This window comes from Passer domesticus, chromosome 24 (assembly GCF_036417665.1).
Source record: "Passer domesticus isolate bPasDom1 chromosome 24, bPasDom1.hap1, whole genome shotgun sequence".
In the NCBI taxonomy this organism is placed as follows: domain Eukaryota; kingdom Metazoa; phylum Chordata; class Aves; order Passeriformes; family Passeridae; genus Passer; species Passer domesticus.
The window spans coordinates 4,242,762-4,264,256 of record NC_087497.1 but is presented as its reverse complement, the minus strand read 5'-3'; the positions used below and the strand labels follow the sequence as shown (position 1 = coordinate 4,264,256).

The 21,495-nt window shown below is 43.1% G+C and overlaps 1 protein-coding gene across 1 annotated transcript in view; it reads left to right on the top strand.

The window, feature by feature from the left end:
• Positions 1-21,495, top strand: part of AGO3 (argonaute RISC catalytic component 3) — a 34,024-nt gene that overhangs the window by 1,066 nt on the left and 11,463 nt on the right. Inside the window, exons 2-18 of the mRNA XM_064398165.1 lie at positions 5,642-5,813; positions 6,891-7,011; positions 7,547-7,755; positions 8,943-9,079; positions 11,162-11,296; positions 13,428-13,515; positions 13,646-13,793; positions 14,093-14,212; positions 14,706-14,828; positions 15,004-15,137; positions 15,570-15,754; positions 16,028-16,187; positions 16,835-16,925; positions 18,145-18,339; positions 18,643-18,777; positions 19,348-19,449; positions 20,505-20,704. Coding sequence (XP_064254235.1) covers positions 5,642-5,813; positions 6,891-7,011; positions 7,547-7,755; positions 8,943-9,079; positions 11,162-11,296; positions 13,428-13,515; positions 13,646-13,793; positions 14,093-14,212; positions 14,706-14,828; positions 15,004-15,137; positions 15,570-15,754; positions 16,028-16,187; positions 16,835-16,925; positions 18,145-18,339; positions 18,643-18,777; positions 19,348-19,449; positions 20,505-20,704 — 2,455 coding nt within the window. The remainder of the gene's footprint in view (positions 1-5,641; positions 5,814-6,890; positions 7,012-7,546; positions 7,756-8,942; positions 9,080-11,161; positions 11,297-13,427; positions 13,516-13,645; positions 13,794-14,092; positions 14,213-14,705; positions 14,829-15,003; positions 15,138-15,569; positions 15,755-16,027; positions 16,188-16,834; positions 16,926-18,144; positions 18,340-18,642; positions 18,778-19,347; positions 19,450-20,504; positions 20,705-21,495) is intronic.

The following is a 21,495-nucleotide window of genomic DNA, read 5'->3' as shown; positions in this document are numbered from 1 at the left end:
ACCTGGAGTTCCATGTCTGTCACTTGAATAGGTACCACAGGTGGTGAAAACACAAGACTGATACTGAAGGTGTCAACACAAAATGTGCCTTCCCATCTCCATACGGAGATCCTTTTCTGACATACTTGGAGATTTAAGGACAACGATGCATTTGGCTGGAAAAACTCCCTACCTCAGCTGTTGCCTGGCTTGAGGTTGTGATGGGTTGAGAACATTTTAAGGTGCAGGATTTTAACAGTCTGGTGGAATTCATACGATCCTCTCTTGCACGGTGTTAAATAAACTCTCATTATAACCTGGTGGTCTCCCGATAATCAGATGTGCAAGAGGAACCCATAAAAGGTTTAGTTTTCCTTTGGAATGAATTTGCCTGTTGTTAGGCTGCAATGTGTTGGATTTTAGCAAAGCTGCTGCAGTGTCCAGCAGGATGGATGGTTCTCCTTATGCCTAGGGAAGTGTTAAGTGCAGTGTTCATGTTCCAAGTCTTGGGGTGTTGGAGCAGGAGAACACAAACCATCCTTGGTGGAGCAAATGAGGATTAAAGCTCTGTCATGAAAGAGAGAAAGACCCTGAGACGTGCTTTGTTTTCTGTGCATGAAAGGAAAACATGGGATGAAATAAGCAGAGAGAGGAACAAAAGAGTGAGTATCCCTGGAGTAAAGTGTGGAAGTGAAAGGACATCTTGGGTGAAGCAGTGCTGTGGGTGATGTCCTGTTTGTGTGAGAGGCTTAGGCTAAGGAATCTGGGAAGTACTGTGGCTCTCCTGGTCCATGGAATATGAACATCACTGAAAGCAGGAGCAGGATGGGAAGATGGTGTGGGTTATGGTGGAACCAAACTGAGGAACAGCAATAAAATGTTCGGTGGGGAAAGTGAAGTGAAGCAAAAGCTGCTCTCAGCACAGGTCAGGCATTGCACTTCCACCAGGAGAATGTTCAGTAAAATTCCAAAAGGCAGGGAGGTTCAACAGGGGATGTTCCGTGGTGTAGCCAAGTTGTTTCAGTGCCATTGTCTTCATTTCCATGTCCTTCATTGTTCTTTCAAAGCTCACAGTTTTTTGTATTAAAAGTGTTAACTTGTGTTGGCTTGGGTTTTTTAATTTCAGTTTTTAATGAGGCACTGCAGGCATCCTTAATGTTCTGTTTATTTTCCATACAAACTTTGGGCAGAGAAAATCCTAAGAAGTGACTTTTCTCTCTCTGATTCAGAGTAGTGATTTGGGAGGCCCATTAAAAGTCCCGTTTTTGTGGGTGTGGTAGAGCAGGGAAGGGGGTGATTCATAGTTGCCTTCAAAAGTTATTCTGCTGTGAGATACAGTGGCAGATTTCCTCTGGAGTTGCTGTGGAAGTTGTTTGACTCACTGTATGAACCTTACAAATTGTTTCATCCTCAGAGCTTTGCTTCCTCAGGGGTGAAGGTGTCAAAGAGTATTTCTTGAACTAATTTTTACCTTCCAGATTTTGGTCTGTGGAAATACCTTCCAGGGAAAACTCTTGCAGGGTTTGTGTGGGCTGGCACATTCTCTTTTCCCAGAGCAACTGGGTTTTAACTTCACTATGTGCATATAAGCTGCATTTTTGGGCTTAAAGCTTTTTGTATTTAGATTTTTTTAATGGCTCAGAAGCATTGATTGTCTTTTAAATTCTCCCAAAACACTCCAATGCATTTTCTGTGAGTCCATTAGGGCAGAATGAGTTACCACACCAGTATTTGCTCTGCAGCTGGCAGTCACAGAGCACAGCATCAAAATGTTGGCTTTTGATGAGTTTGAACATGACTTAGTATCCGAAACCTTGGAAAAAACCAAACCCTAAATTGCAAGGAGGAATGTTTAGAAAACATGGATTGCATTACCCATAAATAATGTAATGCCACCCAGCAAGGCCGAGTGACAGAAATGAGGCAATTCATGACTTCTGGCACACGGAGCTCGATCATCGGAACCGGCGTTTGAATCAAATCTTCTCTATGCACTTTTTAAATCCAGAATTAGGTTATTTTTTGCTAGTGATAAGATTTTCTTAGAACTCCACAGGCTGGGCCTCTGAGTAGAGGCCAGGGGCCCTGTGAAAGGGAGTCTTTTCTTTTTCCCCTCCGTGGAGCTCTAGCTCTCCCCGGTGCAGCTCCAGCCTGGGGCTGGGATCGGTTCCACAAATCTGCCTCATGTGCCTGAGCCAGAATAAGTTGTATTTACCTGCTCAGGCCTTGATCTTGTGTTTTAGGCAGTTCCAGCACCCATCCAGTTGGATTTAGAACTGTTGTATAAACAAAAATAAAACTAAGTTATCTCTGTTATTAGAGTTTGGCTTAATAATGCTGAAGCCACCATAGTGTGAAAGAGGATCATTTTTTTCTGGAAGCTTGGTGGGGATGGCCCTTTCTGTAAGGAAATCTGCATTTCCTATTAGCATCCTGCTGGAGATCAGGGTTTTTCTTCATTCTGTAAAAGCGTGGTGTGTGCCAGAAGCTGCAGTTTTTTGTACATTGCCGTATTGGAAGCATTTGCAGGTTTCTGAGCTCCTGCTCGTTGTGCTCAGGCTTTATTCTGACAGGGCTTCTCTGGTTGCTAGGTAGGTGCAGCCAGGCTTTGGATGCAGGCCAGGCTTGTCCGTGTGCTGGCTGGGCTGCCGAGGAATCGCCGTCCCTTTTGGCTGTGTTTAAGCTTGATTGGAACATCGATACTTCCATGGAAGAAAAGATTCTCACTCGGAGCTCGTTGGAACCGTTAGAGGGACTTCCACAGTGCAGCTGGGGGAGCTTTACAATCCCTTCCAAGTCAAACCATTCCATGGTCTTCAGACGTGCTCCCTTGCTGCACAAAAGCCTTCCAAGAATCTGTCTGAGACACCAGTTTTAGTTCCTGTTTGTGTGTTCATTGTTTTCTGTTATAAATCAGTGGAGTTTTAGTGCTGGGAGTTTTGCTGAGCTGGTTTTATGAATTGAGCTCTGCTCCAGCACACTGAGCAGACTTGGTGTGGGGGTTTTACTTGGATTTTTGAGAACATCCTAGGCGTGTATCTGAAGGGAGCCTACAAGAAAGATGGAGAGGGACTATTTACAAGGCCTGGAGTGACAGGGGGAATGGCTTCCCACTGCCCGAGGGCAGGCTTAGATGGAATATTGGGGAAAAAAATTCTTCCTGTGAGGGTGGAGAGGCCCTGGCACAGGTTACCCAGAGAAGCTGTGGCTGCCCCATCCCTGGAAGTGTCCAAGGCCAGGTTGGACAGGCTGTGGAGCAATCTGGGACAGTGGAAGGTGTCCCTGCCGTGGCATGGGTAGGAATGAGATGATCTTTAAGGTGCCTCCAGCCCAAACCATTCCATGTTTCTATAGTATATGTATACTTGGTGCTGTAATGGCAGAGTAGTGGTTTCTTTCTCACAAGGAGGTTTCTCCTCTCAAATTTGTGGGCAGCTGAGCAGTGCAGAACTCTCTGGAAGCGCTGAGGAGCTGCTCCATCCCCTGTGGAGGAGGCCTCACAGTGCTGCTGCTTTGAAAAAGGTTTTTGAGCCTTGACCCACTTTGTTTTTGCAGTGTTAAAGGACTTGAAGGAAAGGATCTGCCACTCGGGCATCCTGTACTCTGCAGAATAATAGTACTTTGAATATTTTTGGTTTGTGTGTTTATTTCCATGGGCTTGACACAGGACTTAGGCATGAGGTTGGGTGAGTCACGGATAGATCGGCGGCAGAACCAACCCCAGAGCGTCGCTGGTTATTTGTGTTTTATTGGGCTTTGAGTCACAGCTTTGAGGCCACTGACACAAGATTTTCACAATAGAATCTGACAAGTCAGTGTCTCTTCAAAGCAGGGTCTTCTGAGTGGGTGCCCCTGTATTTGGGGAGTACTGGCATACTCATATTTTTAAGTTAATTTGTTCAAGGGAGCATATGATTCACACTATAATAGCAAAATAGCTGAATTTTTTTAAATGACACCTGAACAATGTATAGACCTGCGCTTCTGATTCATTTATTGGTCACTTAACTCCTGTTTGCCAAAATCTGGGTTCTGACTTCTTGCAGGGTGGGTGGGACACACAAGGCTGACCAGACTAAAAGAATCTTTTTAATGTTATCTTTATTTCAGCAGTTTTGTTACTCTCTCCTCCAGATAGGAACTAAATATAAACTGTGGTGTGTGTGTCTTCAGAATATTAAAACAAACTGTTGACTTGTTTATGCCACTCAAATGTTTAGTAGTAACTTTTTTGCTTATGCTTATGTTCTGCAAATATAGCTGGAGTAAATTCTAGGCTGCTTTTATTCACGTGAGAGTATTAAAATGAAGGAAAAGTTGAAGAGAGCAGATGCTTGGAACAAGTTTTGCATAAGCAGAGTCTGTGAGCGGGTTTTAAATGATGCTTCTTGCTTTCTGTTTTGTTTTATCTTGTGGCTTCGAGCCAGACCCACTCAGAATTTTTTAGTAGTTTTCTGGGTAGAGCCAGACAAATGTTACAGAGGAACTTTGATATTCACCTGTTCTCAGGACCTTATTTCCTTCAAGGTAATACAGGTTTTTTTACAGAAATTATGGAGATTAATGAAAAGGCAAATAAAAACCATTTTTTTTCCCAGCACTTGACATTTTAACTCTGCTATGAAAATGAGTGGGCTGGAATTGCTGCCTGCGTCACCGAGTAGGAGGAGAGGGGAGAACTTTGCACTACCTCGCTCAAATGCTCTGAAAATCAGGACATTTGTACCACGAGTAACTTCTTAAAACTCAGGCGACCAAGCATTTTGGGTTTGTTGTTTTTTCTTAACTGGAAAGAGGTATTTTTAAGTGGAAATACCAGTAGAAATTCTGGGAAATGGGCTATGTTTACTACCATGTTTGCAAAGGCATGAGTAATGCAAATCTTGAGTGGAGGGTTCTCACCTAAATGATACAAAGCAAATTAAATAGATGAGAATGGAACAAAGCTACTTTTGAAAATACTCATCTCAGATTTGGATGTTTCTCTGAGCAGTTCTGGGTATTCTTCTCTAGCCTACAAGTAATCAAGAGTTTTACAATCCTGTCTTAATCTGAGTCTTTTCTCTTCTGGCAAATTGGCTTTATGGGGGCAGTTAGATGGGAGGTAATGGTTTTACTCTTCATCCATTTTCAGCCAGCAAAGTTCAAGAATAATCTGTCTTCCAAGACTAAGCTGATATTGGCACTGAAATGAAGAGTTTATCTCAAATCCTGTGCATCAGTCCAGAGCTACTTCTGTATTTTTGCACTCTGCAGCCACTCGGTTATTACCATGGTGTTCAGAAAAGACTTGTAAAACTTTCTGTGTTTTTTTGGGGTGGTTTTTGTTTACGCATTTTTGAGTTTGGTTTTGGGTTTTTTTGCCTTTTGTTTTGGATTTTTGGTTGTTTTTTTTTTTTTTAGGAATTCTCCTAAACAAAACCTCCTGATTTTATTCATGCTGATTGCTGAAGCTCATGAGTAAGAGAACAGTCTAGATGTAGGTGGAGGATTAAGGATTAATAATGGGCAAGCATTTGTTTGGAATTTCATGCTGTTGGAGACAGCTGATTTCCTTTCCTCGAGTGTGCTGGCTCTGGTGCCCACCTGGTTGCCCTGGGGGTTGTTTCAGGGGATTGTCTGTTGTGCTTTTCTCCTAATCTGTGGGATTTTTCCTCTGCAGGACCCGTGGGGGCACAGCCCCTGCTCATGGTGCCCAGACGTCCCGGCTATGGCACCATGGGCAAGCCCATTAAACTGCTGGCCAACTGCTTCCAAGTTGAAATCCCAAAGATTGATGTCTACCTCTATGAGGTGGATATCAAACCAGATAAGTGTCCTCGGAGGGTGAACAGGTGAGAAGATGCATTTGTCTTGTAAATTATACCAATGGGAATGTTGAATAACATCAAGACCCATGAAAGGGAGGCTTTCTTTCCTTTCCCCCATGTCCCAGCTGGGAGGTGAAAGTGCTGCTGCTCATTCAGCTTTGAAGAGGAAGTCAATATTTATCATCTTCCTGAAGTGCTTTGGGTTAATATTGCCTGGCCAGGACGTGGTGCCTGGAGGCTGCTGCTGTGCAGGAAGGCTGATTTGCATGTGCTGAAAGTAAAGTGTTTCCATTCTGTGCCACTGAAACACCAAGGCCTCCCAAAGAATTCAGATCACAAAGGCCTGTTATAGTTGGAGGTGTTCCAAAAGTCTACTGTGTTCCAAAAGTTTTATCTACTCCTCGCATCAAGAAGCATTTTTGTATAAGCTGAAAATTTCAGCATGGTTTTTCAAGTGTAATTTCAGTGCTTGTGTCAGGTTAATCTTTATTGCCATCAATTTATAATGAAGCAAGGGAGGCAAATCTATAACTGTGTAAATTTGATCAGGCTTTTACACGATTTTGTAGAAACTCAGGTTATTAAGGACCTAAAGCCAAGCCTTTTCTCTTAGGGCATCTCATGTTTATAGCCAATATAGGCACAATTCAGAACTCATCAAGGAGCAGATAAACATTGCTGCAGACAGTACAATGAACTGGCAGAGCTTCCAGATGGGGGTTTGTGCTGTTTTTTCCCAGTACCACTTTGTGGGTTTTTTTCCAAGGTAACAGTGTCCTTGTTTTCCATCAAAAGATCATACAAAGGCCTTGGTCTTTGTATGGTCTTTATGGTATGAACTCCTTTCTAGGAGTTTCTGAAATTATTTCAGTACCAATATTCCCCGGTATCTGAGCATTTGCGTTGATTCTGATTTTATTCTGTAGTGTTTATTTATTTAGTTAAAGTACATGAAGCACCTTTTGGAATAGCAGTGGGTGTTTATAATTCACTCAAGTATTGTTTATTGCAACTACTTCAGCAAAACACCTGGGAGTGGGAGCCAGCTGGGGTCTGATCCTTCTTCAGAAACATCTTCAATGTAAATATCCCCTTTTCCAGGGACGTGGTGGACTCTATGGTGCAGCATTTTAAAGTGACAATATTTGGGGACCGTAGACCAGTTTATGATGGGAAAAGAAGCCTCTATACAGCCAATCCACTTCCTGTGGCCACTACTGGGGTAAGACAACTGGGAAGATGTTATATTGGTAGCAGCTTCATAGGAAAGGAAAAAACCCAACTTTAACTATTGCTATTTCAGAAAAGCTGGATGTATCGTACAGTATCTGTACTGAAACTGAGTCCTTCTGATATATTTCCTGCAAATTCCAGTGTGTGTAAATGTTCATGTAATAGTTGCATTCAGAACTTTCTGTATAATTTAGTAGCTGCTTTCTACAGCAAAATCTATTAAAGCATTTCATTTTACAGACTGTAACACATGATCTTAGGATGAATTGAAAAAACAAGCCAGAGTTTTTCTAGAATGTATTGCTTTATGATTTGAGGTGACAAAAAGTTATTCTGTCCTCTTCTGCTTGGTCAGGGCCCAGTTCTCTTCACCTTGTGCATTTGATAAGGTACTTTCATCAAACATGCTGTGTCTTAATATCTGAATTTTTGAGTCTCTGGCCCAGTGAAGGAGTGGAATCTCAAGGTACCAGACTCCATATTAAAAAGCTGCTTTTTATTTCTTTCTTTTCTCCCGTGCCCAGGTGGATTTGGATGTGACACTACCCGGAGAAGGTGGAAAAGATCGTCCCTTCAAAGTGTCAATAAAGTTTGTTTCTCGGGTGAGCTGGCACTTGCTGCATGAAGTTTTGACAGGAAGAACCTTGCCTGAGCCTCTGGAACTAGACAAACCTATCAGCACTAACCCTGTTCATGCTGTCGATGTGGTGCTACGACACCTCCCCTCCATGAAGTAGGTTCACTGTCTTCCTGCAGTCTGTCTTTACCTGAAGTATCCCCACTGGGAGACCTTCATCCCCATTTCTTCACAGGTGAAAAGAGAAACTGTTCATTCCCCTCTGCAGCCCAGCTGGTGAGCTGAACGGGGAGCTTTTAGTCAGTCCTGTACAAGTGTTTCTGTAGGCAGAGCAGGTGATGTGTGTGTTGGAAAAGATCAAGAAACATTTATAATAGGCCTTTATAGAAATGCTGAGAGGTTCCAGTGAGCTGCAGCACTGCTGTCCTGGTTCTGCTCAGCTTGAGCCAAGTGATGGCAGTGCCTGTGAGAAGCAGAGTCTCTTTAATCCATTGGTACACTGTCACCAGTGCATGCTTCTCATGTCTGGAATACATGGCTGGGACCAGGATCTGTCCTAACAAAGTCTCATTTGTTTTTTTATCTCAGAACCTTGAAATTTAGAAAAGGCTAATTTTGCTTGAGTTGGTCAATGAAAGTTACTTTTGCAGTTTGTTGGCTTTAGTCATCATCATGGTTTTGCTCTGAGCAGATTTCTGATAGGTTTCACTGATAGCTCTGATAGGTTTCACTGCGTGTAGCTGACTCCCCAAAAAAGTGCCCTGTGGTTTTGTGGAATCCAGTGTTCCTCAGCTTCCCCAGATCTGAAGATGTGGCCTCTGTACTAGTGCCTGTGCATTACAAAACAGGAGGTGTGGAGGCTCAGGAGCAGCTGTTTTCTACCTGTGAGAGAAACATAATTTCATCTAGTTCTTTGTTTTCTCTATAGTTTTTGCTTCTCTCAATGTATCTTGTATTCAAAAGTTCCCTATGAATTAGGAAAAATGATATTTAAGGGTCAGGCCAGTATAGACAAGGCTGTTGTACAGAATCTGCTGTGGTGGAGATTCCACTTCCTTGAAGCAGAAGATCAGGAAGGGTAAGTTAACTTAGTTCTTGATTTGTTGTAAAAACTGAAAGTGGTTTTGTGCATTGCTAAAAGTAGTAAATGTTTTTGTCTAAATTTAAAAGCACTGCAATAGGAAGAGAAGCATTCAGAGTATTTTGTTTATACTTGCTTCTTGGCACAGATTGCTGGTGCACAAAATGCCAAAAAATAATAATGCTGTGTGTTATAATCTTTGTTACATGAATTTTATGTTTGGAAAACAAGAACATAAATGTGTGGCCACCTGTTTCACCAGGTACACCCCTGTGGGCCGTTCCTTCTTCTCAGCTCCAGAAGGCTATGACCACCCCCTGGGAGGGGGCAGGGAGGTCTGGTTTGGGTTCCATCAGTCTGTCCGACCTGCCATGTGGAAAATGATGCTCAACATTGATGGTAAGTGGAGATTCAGGGCTGAGATTCAGACCAGGCGTGTATGGCAAAGCTACCTAGAAATTCTAGTTTGTTTTCCTTGCATTTGTCATCAAGTCAGTGTTTGTGCAGAAATTTAGCTGCCATATAAAAACCAATATTCCTACATAAGAAGGAATTGCACAGGGCTTGTTTTCCTGCTTAATTTCAGTAGTGGTGCATCCCCAGTGACAGAGGCAGGTTGCCTGCACGCTGTGTCTCTGTGCAGCTGTACACAGTGAGTGGTGCTCAGTACTTCCAAGAAAACTCTGTAAAACATACCCCAAACACTTCTCTGAATAGGGCTGATTGGGACAGGCTTTCTTATGCAAAAGCATAAGCTCTGCAGCACTGTATTGAGTCCCAGATGAATGGATCTGAGATCAACTGGAGCCTGTGTCAGACTCCCTCGTCCTGTGAGCACTCGACTCTATTTAGTTGTTAAACCCTCATTGAAAAGTGTCAGTGGTGGAGGTGCAGGTGCTGCCTGAGGTTTTCTCTGATTTGCATTCAGTTCTCACTGTCTTTGAAATGCTTTAAGAACTGAAGGTAAATTGTCTTGCTCTACACTGAGCACTCCAAGTCAGGTTGTGCTTGGAGCATAATAAAATATTGCAGATGTTGAGCTGTCTTGCTGAAAATTTGCAAGTCCATGTGTTCTGGTTTACGTAAATTGTGGGTGATTCTCATGTGACTGAAGTCACACAGTTTGTTCTTGTAAAATTGCCTTTCTAACAGCAGATGTGGTCTGAAAAAATGAATGTAAAAATCTCAACCTGTCCCAAAAAGAACTAGCGCTGGTATCTATATGCAAGGAATTGAGAGAACTGCAGTTCAGGTAGAAGAGGATGAATTTACACCAATTGATCGTGTACTGTGCTGTTACTTTGTGAGGCAAGTTTTTCTTACCAGCATTAGCAAGTGTAGTAGTAACTCTGGGAGTAGAAGTCCTTCAGTCCTTCCTGTGAATGAGAAATTTGAAGCCCTTTGTAAGTGGTGATTCACAGAGCTGTTGTTCTGTTTCCTGATTTGAGGCTGTGAAATTGCCTTCAAGTCCCATCACTGGAGGTTGTTCAGTTGGATGAGGTTCTCCATGGAAGTGTTGCTGTGGGAGACAACCCACACACTGCCAGGGTGGGGAGAGTGAGGGTTTGGGGTCACTCAGAAATCTGGAGCAGTCTCAGGCTTCCGGAGGTGTTGGTTGATGCCTCATGTGAGGCTGGTAGGCTGCTCAAGTGACACATGTCTGAAGAATGTTGGGTTGTATGAGCACAGATGTGTGGCAGGTTTGGTACGTGAGATCTGGAAAACTGATAAATGCATGGGGGTTTTTTTTCTGTTGTTGACATTTAAAGTTTTAAATGTGTGGAACAGTTTGTGTCTGAGCTCTATCAAGTCCCACCTCGCCTTTCCTGCCAAAGGTGTTGTTTCAGTTGCTTGTAACTTTGTCAAGAAGGTAATTTATAATCTTCCTTGCATGGAATAAGTCAGCTGTCCTACTTAAAAGCAGTATATTGTCCCTTAAAGTGATAGTGTCATTAGCATGTGGGGAGGGTAAGAGATTGGAGTAGATCAAGGGTTCCACTCCCCCTACACCAACACAATTTGTGCATAGTCAAAACAGTGCTCATGTCTACTCCAGATATTGTTTCAGTAATTGAGCAGATTGTGTAACTGACAAAATTATATTGTATGTTGAATTATGTTAGATTTTAATATTCAAAAGTCTGTGGTAGAGAGATATTAATCCTGCCTCTGCAGCTTCATACAGAGGTAAAAGAGAATGTGTCTCTGGGGTGTTTCAGCTTTCTAGAAATAAATGTTCTCTGGGGGAAAAACCCTTTTAAACCCCTGAAATTCCAGGTAGTAGCAGGATGACTGTACTGGAGAGAGATGTGTCACTGTAGACTTTCTGCTGGCTTTTTGATATTTTACTCTTGCAGAACTCACTGTTCTGTTTCTAAATGTGCCTGAGGTTTACGTGGAATTCTAAGAAATATTGATGTATTAACTGCTTCACAATACCTCGACTGGAGTTTTTTACACTTCATATTTTGCTCTTTGTAGTTTCTGCCACTGCCTTCTACAAAGCACAACCCGTAATTCAGTTCATGTGTGAAGTCCTTGACATTCATAATATTGATGAACAACCAAGACCTCTGACTGATTCTCATCGGGTAAAATTCACCAAAGAGATAAAGGGTGAGTAGAAATGAGTTGGTTTTGTCCCAGTAAAGTTAATTTTAAGGGAATTGTTTTAACTGGAAGCCTGGTTAACATGGATCAGAGGGGCCTGGAGTTGCCAAGAGAATTGTAGTATCCATGTATGTAGCTCTAATCCTGAGACAAGCAATGCAGCTCTGCAGAAATGGGAGCTGGAGAACATTCCCAGTGGCTTAGAGGGAATGAGGGATCATGTTGTTCATTGCCTGGGCAGGGGTAAGTGGCTGGTGCCAACCTCTCCTAACCCAGGGTCCCTGAGGCCACCTGGCATTGTGTGTGGGCTCCTGTTTCAGTGCTGTGGCAAAGTGAACATTGATTTCAAGGCTAACATTGATTCTTTGAAAGAGTGTTGTTATGGTGAATTCTAATAACTGATTGCATTGTGGAAAAATAAGTACCACTTGCAGCTGAAGGCCAAATTCCATTCCAAAGGAGTTGCATAAGCTGCTGGTTTGAGTGGTTTCACTCCATATATGCTACTTGGGTTTGTATTTTCCCATATCCTTCATTGCAATGTAATTTGCAGAGAGAAAAGCCTTGGAGGAGCTCAGCTCTTAAACACTTGATGCAAGATTGGACTCTACTGAAATACTGGGCAGCTAAAAAATAAATTTGAACTGTATTAATAAAAGGATGTGCTCACAGATGAGTTATGACTGAAAAAAGACAGAAATTATTTTGTACTAGTCCTAACATGCCCCCTTTTACATCTGCCTGTCTGCCTTTGTTCTGTAGGGCAGGTAAGTGGAGGTTGAGAAACTGCCTCTGCTTGATCTCAGGTGCCTCAGAGGCTCTTGTTACCATGGTCAGAAAATATTGAGTTATCCCTTTGCTCTCAGACTCATCTTTGCTGCTGTAGGGTCTGAGAGCTCCAGCCAGGACGTGACCATGTACAGCAAAAGAAGCCCTGCATTAGAGCTGGCTGTGTGTGAGCAGCACTGGGGGAGGGCACTGCCTTGGTAGTGTCACAGCAGAGTAATGACAGAGCAGGGAATGGGTTCCAGATATCTCTGTTTTCATCAGCCCTTGTCTGTGGTCACAGTGCCCCATGGTTTCTTTTCTCTGTTTTCTCTTAGTGCTGTGTCAGGGCAGTGGTGGTTTATTTTTACTGTGCCATCCTCTGAGTAATAGTGATGTCCTTGATGCAATTAGTGTTGTCAGGGAGCAAGGAGGTACAGTCAGTGCTGCTTTGTGATGTCTGTGTCCCCAGTAAACTAAACACAGTCTGGTGTCTGGTACCTGGGGACCTGATTTTGGCTGGTGGTCAGTCAGTGGTCCACAATCCACACAAACCCCAGCAGGATGAGCCATCCAATTGCTCTCTCAAAGGCCTGTAGTACTAGACTTCACTAAAATTAGACTTTACTGCTGGAAGTGAATCCTTTGAACACCCAGGCTTTGTTTTTAGCTGCTTTCTGTCCTGTGGAGCTGGGGAAGGACAGCAGCGTGTGGATGCTGTGCAGCCCTGGTGTGATAAGCTCAGTGCTCCCAGCAGATGTCGAGGCTGCTCTGTGTGAGCAGCACAGTGTGTGCACAGTCACAGCAACAGCCCCCAGAGCCTCCTGGAGCTGCCACTGTCATGATTATCGTGGGCAGAGATAAGTCTGGAGAGGTTCTGGTGTGTAGGCTGGGTGCTTTGAGACGAGATTCTCAAAATGCAAAATTAAACTTGGTCAGTGAAATTAAAGAAAATTACAGGATGAATGTGGACACAAAGCTGGGAGGAAGACAATAAAGTAGAAACCTGGTTTTTTAATCCTTTTAATTTCAATTACATTGCAGCTGATAGTTTGGAGAGATGTACAAGATTGAGAATGAGAACACAAGGATATGGTGAAAACTGCTGTCCAAGTTCAGTCAATGCTTTTTAAATGAAATTCAGAAGACATTGAACGTCTATTTTACGTCATGATTTATTTGTGAGGATAATCATCAGGATTAGTCAGAACTCAAATGATAATGGAAGTAAAAATGTTTGGCGAATAATAATTTCTTTGTGCTATTTGGTGCTGACCCCAAAGCTGTTATGTCCTATCATTTGAAGCGTTGTGTCTCCTGTGTACATGTTTGTGCAGTTATGGCATCAGGTTTTTTTGATGCTTTTGTGCAGGTCTAAAGGTAGAAGTGACTCACTGTGGGACAATGAGGAGGAAGTACCGTGTCTGTAACGTAACGAGACGGCCTGCAAGTCATCAAACGTAAGAGGCTTTCTGTCACAGCATGGAATGTGTGGTAGCTTCACACTGAGTAACAGCACCTGGTATTTCATTCCGTTTGGGATGATGTTATTTGACAGATAATATTTTACTAAAATGTCTGTCTTCTCAGCTTTCCTTTACAGCTAGAAAATGGCCAGACTGTGGAGAGGACAGTAGCACAGTATTTCAGAGAGAAATACAACCTCCAGCTGAAATACCCTCACCTTCCTTGTCTGCAAGTGGGACAGGAACAAAAACACACCTACCTGCCTTTAGAAGTAAGAGCCTTACTCTGGTAGATCAGTGGGTTTGGGTGGGTTCTATCAGTTTGCAAAACATTAAGAATTTATGATCTTTGCAATACAAATATGTTTACAGGTTTATGTATTCATCACTCTTTAATTTCACTAAATACTGTCTGCATACTACCGTGTTTTGAAGTGTAGAAATACAAGGAAGAACAGGCAGTTGTTCAAACACATTTTGGTTTATAGTGGCAGCATGGTGTCACATGTGTACAGTGTGGTGTGATCTGAGTGCTTCTGATGTGAATTAATGCTTCTGGTTTCCCCTGCAGGTGTGTAACATCGTGGCTGGCCAGAGGTGCATCAAGAAGCTGACAGACAATCAGACATCAACCATGATAAAAGCTACAGCCAGGTCTGCCCCAGACAGGCAGGAGGAGATCAGCAGACTGGTGAGTGCCCCAGTCCCAGCTCCATGGGACACTGCTCAGAGTGACACTGGGCTGGATTATATTCATGCAAAACTTCCTAGTCTTTTCATTCCTCCTCATCCTTTAACTTAACAGATTTTAAATACATTTTTAATAGGATTTATTTAAAGTGGCATGCAATGATAGCACGAGTCCACAGTACAGGCTCTTGCATTATCATCTCTGCACTTAATTTACTGTGAGGAAACACTCAAAAAATGCTTTTGAATGAACAAATTGGAAATGAGCACTTGAGTAATGAAGGGAACAGAAACCATGTCATCCATTAGATCTCATGGTAGTAATTGTTTTCCTTGGGGATGGGTTGATTGTGTTGAGTCAAGTCTGAGCCTTTTTCAATGAAATTGAAAAGAACACTTTGAAGTAAGAACACTTCTGCATTGTTCCTGTTAGCCTATGGTTTGTTATATGGATTGCAATCAATACTTCTGTAACATGGAAAAATCTCTCCTAGGTGAGAAGTGCAAATTATGATGCAGATCCATTTGTCCAAGAGTTCCAGTTCAAAGTGCGGGACGAGATGGCGCATGTGACAGGACGTGTGCTCCCAGCCCCCATGCTGCAGTACGGAGGACGGGTGAGGCTTTGGCTTTTCCTCTGCTTTCCATTTTGAGGAGTGATTTCCTGTGCACCTTGACTCTACCGGGATCAGACTTTGAATAATAAACTCTTCTTTGTTATCCTGAAACTGCAAATAGCACTGGCTGCTGCTTTTTTAGTCACTCGAGTGTCTGTTGCTTTTGTTTCCTCAGAATCGAACCGTGGCAACACCAAGCCATGGCGTGTGGGACATGAGAGGGAAACAGTTCCACACTGGGGTGGAGATCAAGATGTGGGCCATAGCTTGCTTTGCAACACAGAGACAGTGCAGAGAAGAAATTCTGAAGTAAGGCATGTTGTGGTTCAGGCTTTGGACTGTTCCCTTAATGGAGTGAAGCAGGAATGTAGGATTACAATGAGCATTTTACCTGGGTTTAATGTGAGATGTTAGGCTGAGAATCTGGGCTGGTTTGCTTCCATGCTGGAAGCTACAATCAAAACATGGCACTGGGTACACTGTGGGGTGTTTGTCTTGTAATATCACTGTATATAGTCCCTTCTGACACCTTGAAGGTGTACTGAAGGTGTCTAGACTATTTTTTAGCCCATTCTGGCCTGTGGTGTTTCACAGCTGTACACCCTTCACATAACAAACATTTTTAAAATGCTGCTTTAAAAGCTGTTTGCAATCATCCTCCTTTGACAATTCTGTCCCTTTGTGCTTTGGTTATTGTATACTGTTGCTACTGCAAAAACCCAAAAATCTCCTCTTCTGCAGGGGTTTCACAGACCAGCTGCGCAAGATCTCCAAGGACGCCGGGATGCCCATCCAGGGCCAGCCCTGCTTCTGCAAGTACGCCCAGGGTGCAGACAGCGTGGAGCCCATGTTCCGACACCTCAAGAACACCTATTCAGGGCTGCAGCTCATCATTGTCATCCTGCCAGGGAAGACACCTGTGTATGGTAAGGGCACACCTCTGTCTTTACCTGTTCAGTCAGTTATCACTCGGAGAAATCTGCTGCCCAGCATATGTTAAAAATTACTCAGAACCATCCTTTAGGTTATTGACACCACTGGTTTGTGTCTGAAGATAAATTGGAAGCAGGTCTGAGTGTGCAGATAAGTTAGAAGTTACTGCACAGTATGTACACTAGAATTATTGTGGCTTATCTAAGATCGAAATGCAGCGATAACCTCAAATGGACTCAAGTTGTCTCCTTGTGTTTGCTTCCCAGCGGAGGTGAAGCGCGTGGGAGACACGCTGTTGGGAATGGCCACACAGTGTGTTCAGGTCAAGAACGTCATTAAAACATCTCCACAGACCCTCTCAAATCTGTGCCTGAAGATTAATGTTAAACTAGGAGGAATCAACAACATCCTTGTACCTCATCAACGGTAAGACTCTGGAGATTGTGTTGGGTTTTCTTTTAACAGATGTGGTTACGTTTGTGACCTAGCACCCAAAATTTAAATGTGGCCAAGTTTTAAATTAAAATAGTCTTCTGATAATAGTATGTGGTATTTGAAGTAGAATTAAATTCCTTCCAGCACAGGCTCAGAGTGGTAGTTGGCCTGTGCAGTAGGTCTTCAGCCAAGGTTCTTGTCAAATGCTCGATCAGTATCAAAGTTGAAATGAGGAACAGTTGTGTGAGGAAAAATATTTTAAAGGCAGTATAAGACCATCCTGCTGCTCAAGTCCTGCAGAGCAGTGTAATGTGTATGCTGGTGCTATAGCTCCGTGGGGCTCAGGGAACCCCCAGGCTCACGTGGGGCCTCTGAAGCCCCTGACTGTGCCACTCCACTCAAGCTCTGGGGCTGCTCCCCACCAGAGTCATGCCCCAGTTCTGGCAGAGTGTTTGCAGTGTGTTTTGGGCTCTGCTGGGGAGGGTTCCAAGTTCACCTCTTGTGCACAAAGATCCCATTGTTGAGCCTTGGCCCGGGTACCTGATAAGGCTGAGACAGAAACAACCCCCACGGTGAGCGATGACCTTGTGGCGGCTCTTCAGCTACGAGTGTGACTTAGCACTTTTTTCTTTTTGAAGACCTTCTGTGTTCCAGCAGCCAGTGATCTTTTTGGGAGCTGATGTCACTCACCCTCCTGCTGGAGATGGAAAGAAGCCTTCCATTGCTGCTGTAAGTTTTAATAAAACTTACATGGTGTTTTTTCATTGTGGGTAAATGTTAGAATAGTAAGTGCAACTCGTGGACTATGTCCGTATCAAATGCCATTTCTTTGTACACATTCCCAATGATATTAAAAATCATGTATTTAAAAGAAAAAAACTGCCTTAAACTTCAGAGTGGTTCCTTAGCTCTTTAATTTTTAAATCAAGGTAAAATGGCATTGTTAAATAATATATTTCTGCAGAAATATTCTCAAGGAAATAACACAGCATGGTGACATTAGCTATGGGAATAAATTACACAGGACTCCATTTTCTTCGTGCTGGAAAAAGCCCATTCTTTATTCACATAACCTTTTTTTAACAGTTTTACAGAACTCGTGTGTGGCTCTAATTGGTTAGTAGCTTTCTTGTAAATTACTTTATTGGGTAGTAACAAGTTGTTACCCTGTATTCATTGGTCACTCAAACTCTCCCTGTGTACCTGCAGGGAAAGTTGTTTCTGAGACATAGTTTTCATTTCTCTATCTGATGGTGTTAAAACGGTTTATACAGGTGCTAGTTGTTTTTTACCCAGGAATAGATTGTTATGTTAATGAACTGCTTACACCAGGATTACTTTCACATAGGAACCTGCAAAATGTTAGCTTGCCTTAGAAGAAATGGCAGGCCAGCCAGAGCAGGCCTGATTTTATGAGGCCTTTCTTTATGATTTTTCTTCCTTATTGCAACAGTTAGCTAATAATATTTTTGGTTTTTTTTAAAGGAGAAAAGTGTCATTAAAGGCCTGGTTTGTCAGAAATGTTTTTGATATTTCTTACCTTTTGTGTTGGTACAGTCCAGGAACTCAAGGTGGTGATTGGAGGCTCGATCAGCCTCTCCTACTATGTCCCTTGGTATTTTAGTTGTTATTGGTTTCAGGAAACTGCATCTGTGTTTAAAGAAACTAAGGGAAGCTGAGGTTTTTCTCAGTGTTAAAGGTGAGAAAACGTCACAGCAAAATGTCTGTCTGGATTATAAAAATACGCCTTAGTGAGGAGCCAAATTCTGCAGGATGCTTGGGGGCAAAAGGTGTTAAACCTGTACCAAGTACAAGTTCCTGTTGAAAGTGTTACTGTGGTTGTTGATTAGCACAAACATATTGCACTTGCCACTCTTGGCTTTTTGGTTTTTAATTGTTTTGGCATAGATTTGAGCTTGAGGCCTCCCCTGCTGCACTCTCCCCACAGGTTGTAGGCAGCATGGATGCTCATCCCAGCCGGTACTGTGCCACGGTGAGGGTCCAGAGGCCCCGGCAGGAGATCATCCAGGACCTGGCCTCCATGGTCAGGGAGCTGCTCATCCAGTTCTACAAATCAACACGGTTCAAGCCCACCCGGATCATCTTCTACAGGGACGGGGTCTCTGAGGGACAGTTCAGACAGGTGGGTTCAGCTCTGGGTTTCTTGAAATATTCTTTTACTCCGTAGTAGCTGCAGGTCTTGTTTTGCACTGTTTGAGTTTCTTACATTTACACAAAATAATTGAGCAGAGAATTTCTTCATCTTGTTGGGTAAGAAGAGTTGCAGTTGTTTTCCTGTCTGGGAAAGAGAAGTCTTCAGATTTGTACTTTCTGAGATTACTAGCTGTGTGCCAAAGTTGTATCTGCTAACTACACTGAGTTGGTAGGTGTTGTGTGTAGAATGCAGTGGAAGTAAACCTAAACCCCTCTGTTCTTGTGCTTGTAGGTTTTGTATTATGAGCTGCTGGCCATTAGAGAAGCCTGCATCAGTTTGGAGAAGGATTACCAGCCTGGAATAACCTACATTGTGGTGCAGAAGCGACATCATACACGGCTGTTCTGTGCTGATAGAACAGAAAGGGTAATCACTGCCCTCTGAGGAGCCTTTTGGGAAAGCTTCATGAGGAGCTTTTAGGCTGCTGGAGAAAATACTAGCGTGGGCTTCTGTCCATCTGGTTGAATGTGCATGCAGGGAAGTGTTGATTTGATAAAATGGGGCCCCAAATTGAAAAATCATGGACCTTAAGTCTGTTAAAAACCTCCACAACATCACACTGGAGCTAAAATCCATGTAACTACTCAGGACCAATCTCCAGCAGTTATAACAGAAGAAAGGTTCCACCATTTTGTACTTTTTTCTGAGTTAATCAATCCAAACTGAAGCTGACAATTCTAAATCCAAATGTCTGTGCAGCTCCTCAGTCTGAGCTGGAAAGTTCTGATGTACTGGAGGTGCAGTGTTGTGTAAGGTGCTGGAGAGCCATCCAGTGTCCTTGTCAAACCTCCAAGGCTGATGTAGTGGCACATTCCAAACAGTTCTGTGGCGCTTGATGTGCCGAAACCTTGCCAGTGGTGAATAGAAACTTGTATTTTTCATTACAGCTGAGCTGTATAAACAGCTGAGGCCTCACTTACCAAACCTCTTCTCTAGGTTGGACGAAGTGGCAATATTCCAGCTGGGACAACTGTAGATACAGACATTACACACCCCTACGAGTTTGATTTTTACCTCTGTAGCCATGCTGGAATACAGGTATGGATGCTTTGTGTAAGTAAATGGGAATTTAGAACAAATTGGGTTTTTTTTCTTTTTGTGACACCTGTTTACAAACAGTTACTTAGCAGGGAAATGTTCTTTTAGCTTGGTTTTATCTGAGATTATTGTGAGATTTAGAGTATTATTTGCTTAACAGGTGGTCTCTGCTGCACATTTAAATTTGCACTAATGATAAGTGGTGCTTTTTAAAGTTTGTTTTTAAGAGGTCACTTTATTTTGTAACATTATTATTTCTGAAAAAAATATTTCAACTTGTATCAGGCTATTTCTTAAACTGTAAAAAGAAAGAAAATTACTCTTTAAATTTTTATCATGTGAATCTGACCACATTGTCACCAGTTTTGTTTAGGTTGGCTGGGCATGACTTTTTTTCCAGTTTTGAATCATTTCAATGGGTTTTTTGTCAACCTTTACACTGTGTCTGAGCAAGCTGCTTTCTGGCCCCGTGGAAAAAAGATTTGTATCAAAGTTGAGGCAGAAATGCTGGGTGTAGTTGCAGCTTATTGTATTTAATATAGCAAGGCATAAAGAGCCTGAACTAAATTGATACTCCAGTTTTATTTGTTTTAAAAAGAGAGACTTGTAGCTTGGCTAAAGCACAACTATTTACACAATTCAGGTGTACTGTAAGATTTAACTTGAGTTTCTAGTGTTCATACTTGCAGTTAGGGTGCTCAGGAACTGGAAGGATTTACAAGCACTGGGTGTTTCTCTGGGATGTTTCGTGAGAAACAGTTTAATTGAAGGTAGGTAAAAGGAGCTGTAATTGTGGTTTAATCATGTTGGGAGCAGATGTTGATCACTGAGGGTTATGTAGAAGGGGTTTTATACAAGGAAAAACATTTAGAGCAATATAATGATGTATATGTTAGACTTATTAATCTTTAAATACATTTAGGCCTGACATAAAACTGAACTCATTCAGCTGCTGTTACGCAGGAGTTCACACTAGTTTAGACCCTTTCTAAACATCCAAACCTGGCTTGTTTATGGAAACCCAGAGAAATGACCCTCCACCCCCATCTCTGCAGGGAACCAGCCGTCCCTCCCACTACCACGTCCTGTGGGATGACAACTGCTTCACAGCAGACGAGCTGCAGCTGCTGACGTACCAGCTGTGCCACACGTACGTGCGCTGCACCCGCTCCGTCTCCATCCCCGCGCCCGCCTACTACGCTCACCTGGTGGCATTCAGAGCACGCTACCACCTCGTGGACAAGGAACACGACAGGTACATCACAGCCTGTGCTCAGTTGGTTTAGTCCCCACTGCTCTCACCCGCTGTCAGGCCCAAAGGCACCTGGCTGCGGGTGATTCCTGCTGGTCTCGCGTTCAGGTTTTGTTGCCTCCAGGAGTGATGTTAAGATCATCGCTCCTGGCAGCTGCTGCTCCACATCAGACCAGAGTGGGTTGGTGGATTCTACTGAATAACACTCAGATTAAAAGAATTCAGTTACTGAAGTATTTTGTTATGACTTTGACGTGGTCTGAGGCAATCAAGCCACCGATTTAATTTTTTTGCTTTAGGATCAGAGTAGTCATGAATGAACCAAATGTTAAGTGCTTCCACTTATCTAACTCTGTACGTCAGAAATATTTTATAACCTTCAAGCTATCAATTTATTTATAAAAGGCTTATTTTTAGATGAACAAGCTGAGCAGCCTTGGTGAAGAGATTTGTCAAAAGTCTCAAGGTTGCTGGGTGAATATGAGAGTTGATATTTCTGTGTCCAGCTCTGTCACTGGTGCTGTGTTGGTGTAGGGTCTGGAGAGTCAGTTCTTTGGGTAACAGCTGGGAGGGCTCAGCCTGGAGAAAAGTGGGACCTCCTCAGTCTCTACAACTCCCTGACAGGAGCGTCCATCCAGGGCTGGTTTAGCTTCCAGGGAACAAGGGACAAGTCAAGGGGAAACAGCCTCATGCTGTGCCTGGGGAGGGTCAGGTTGGACATCAGGGGGAATTTCTCCATGGAAAGGGTGGTCAGGCATTGGAAGGGGCTGCCCAGGGTGGTGGTGGTGTTCCCA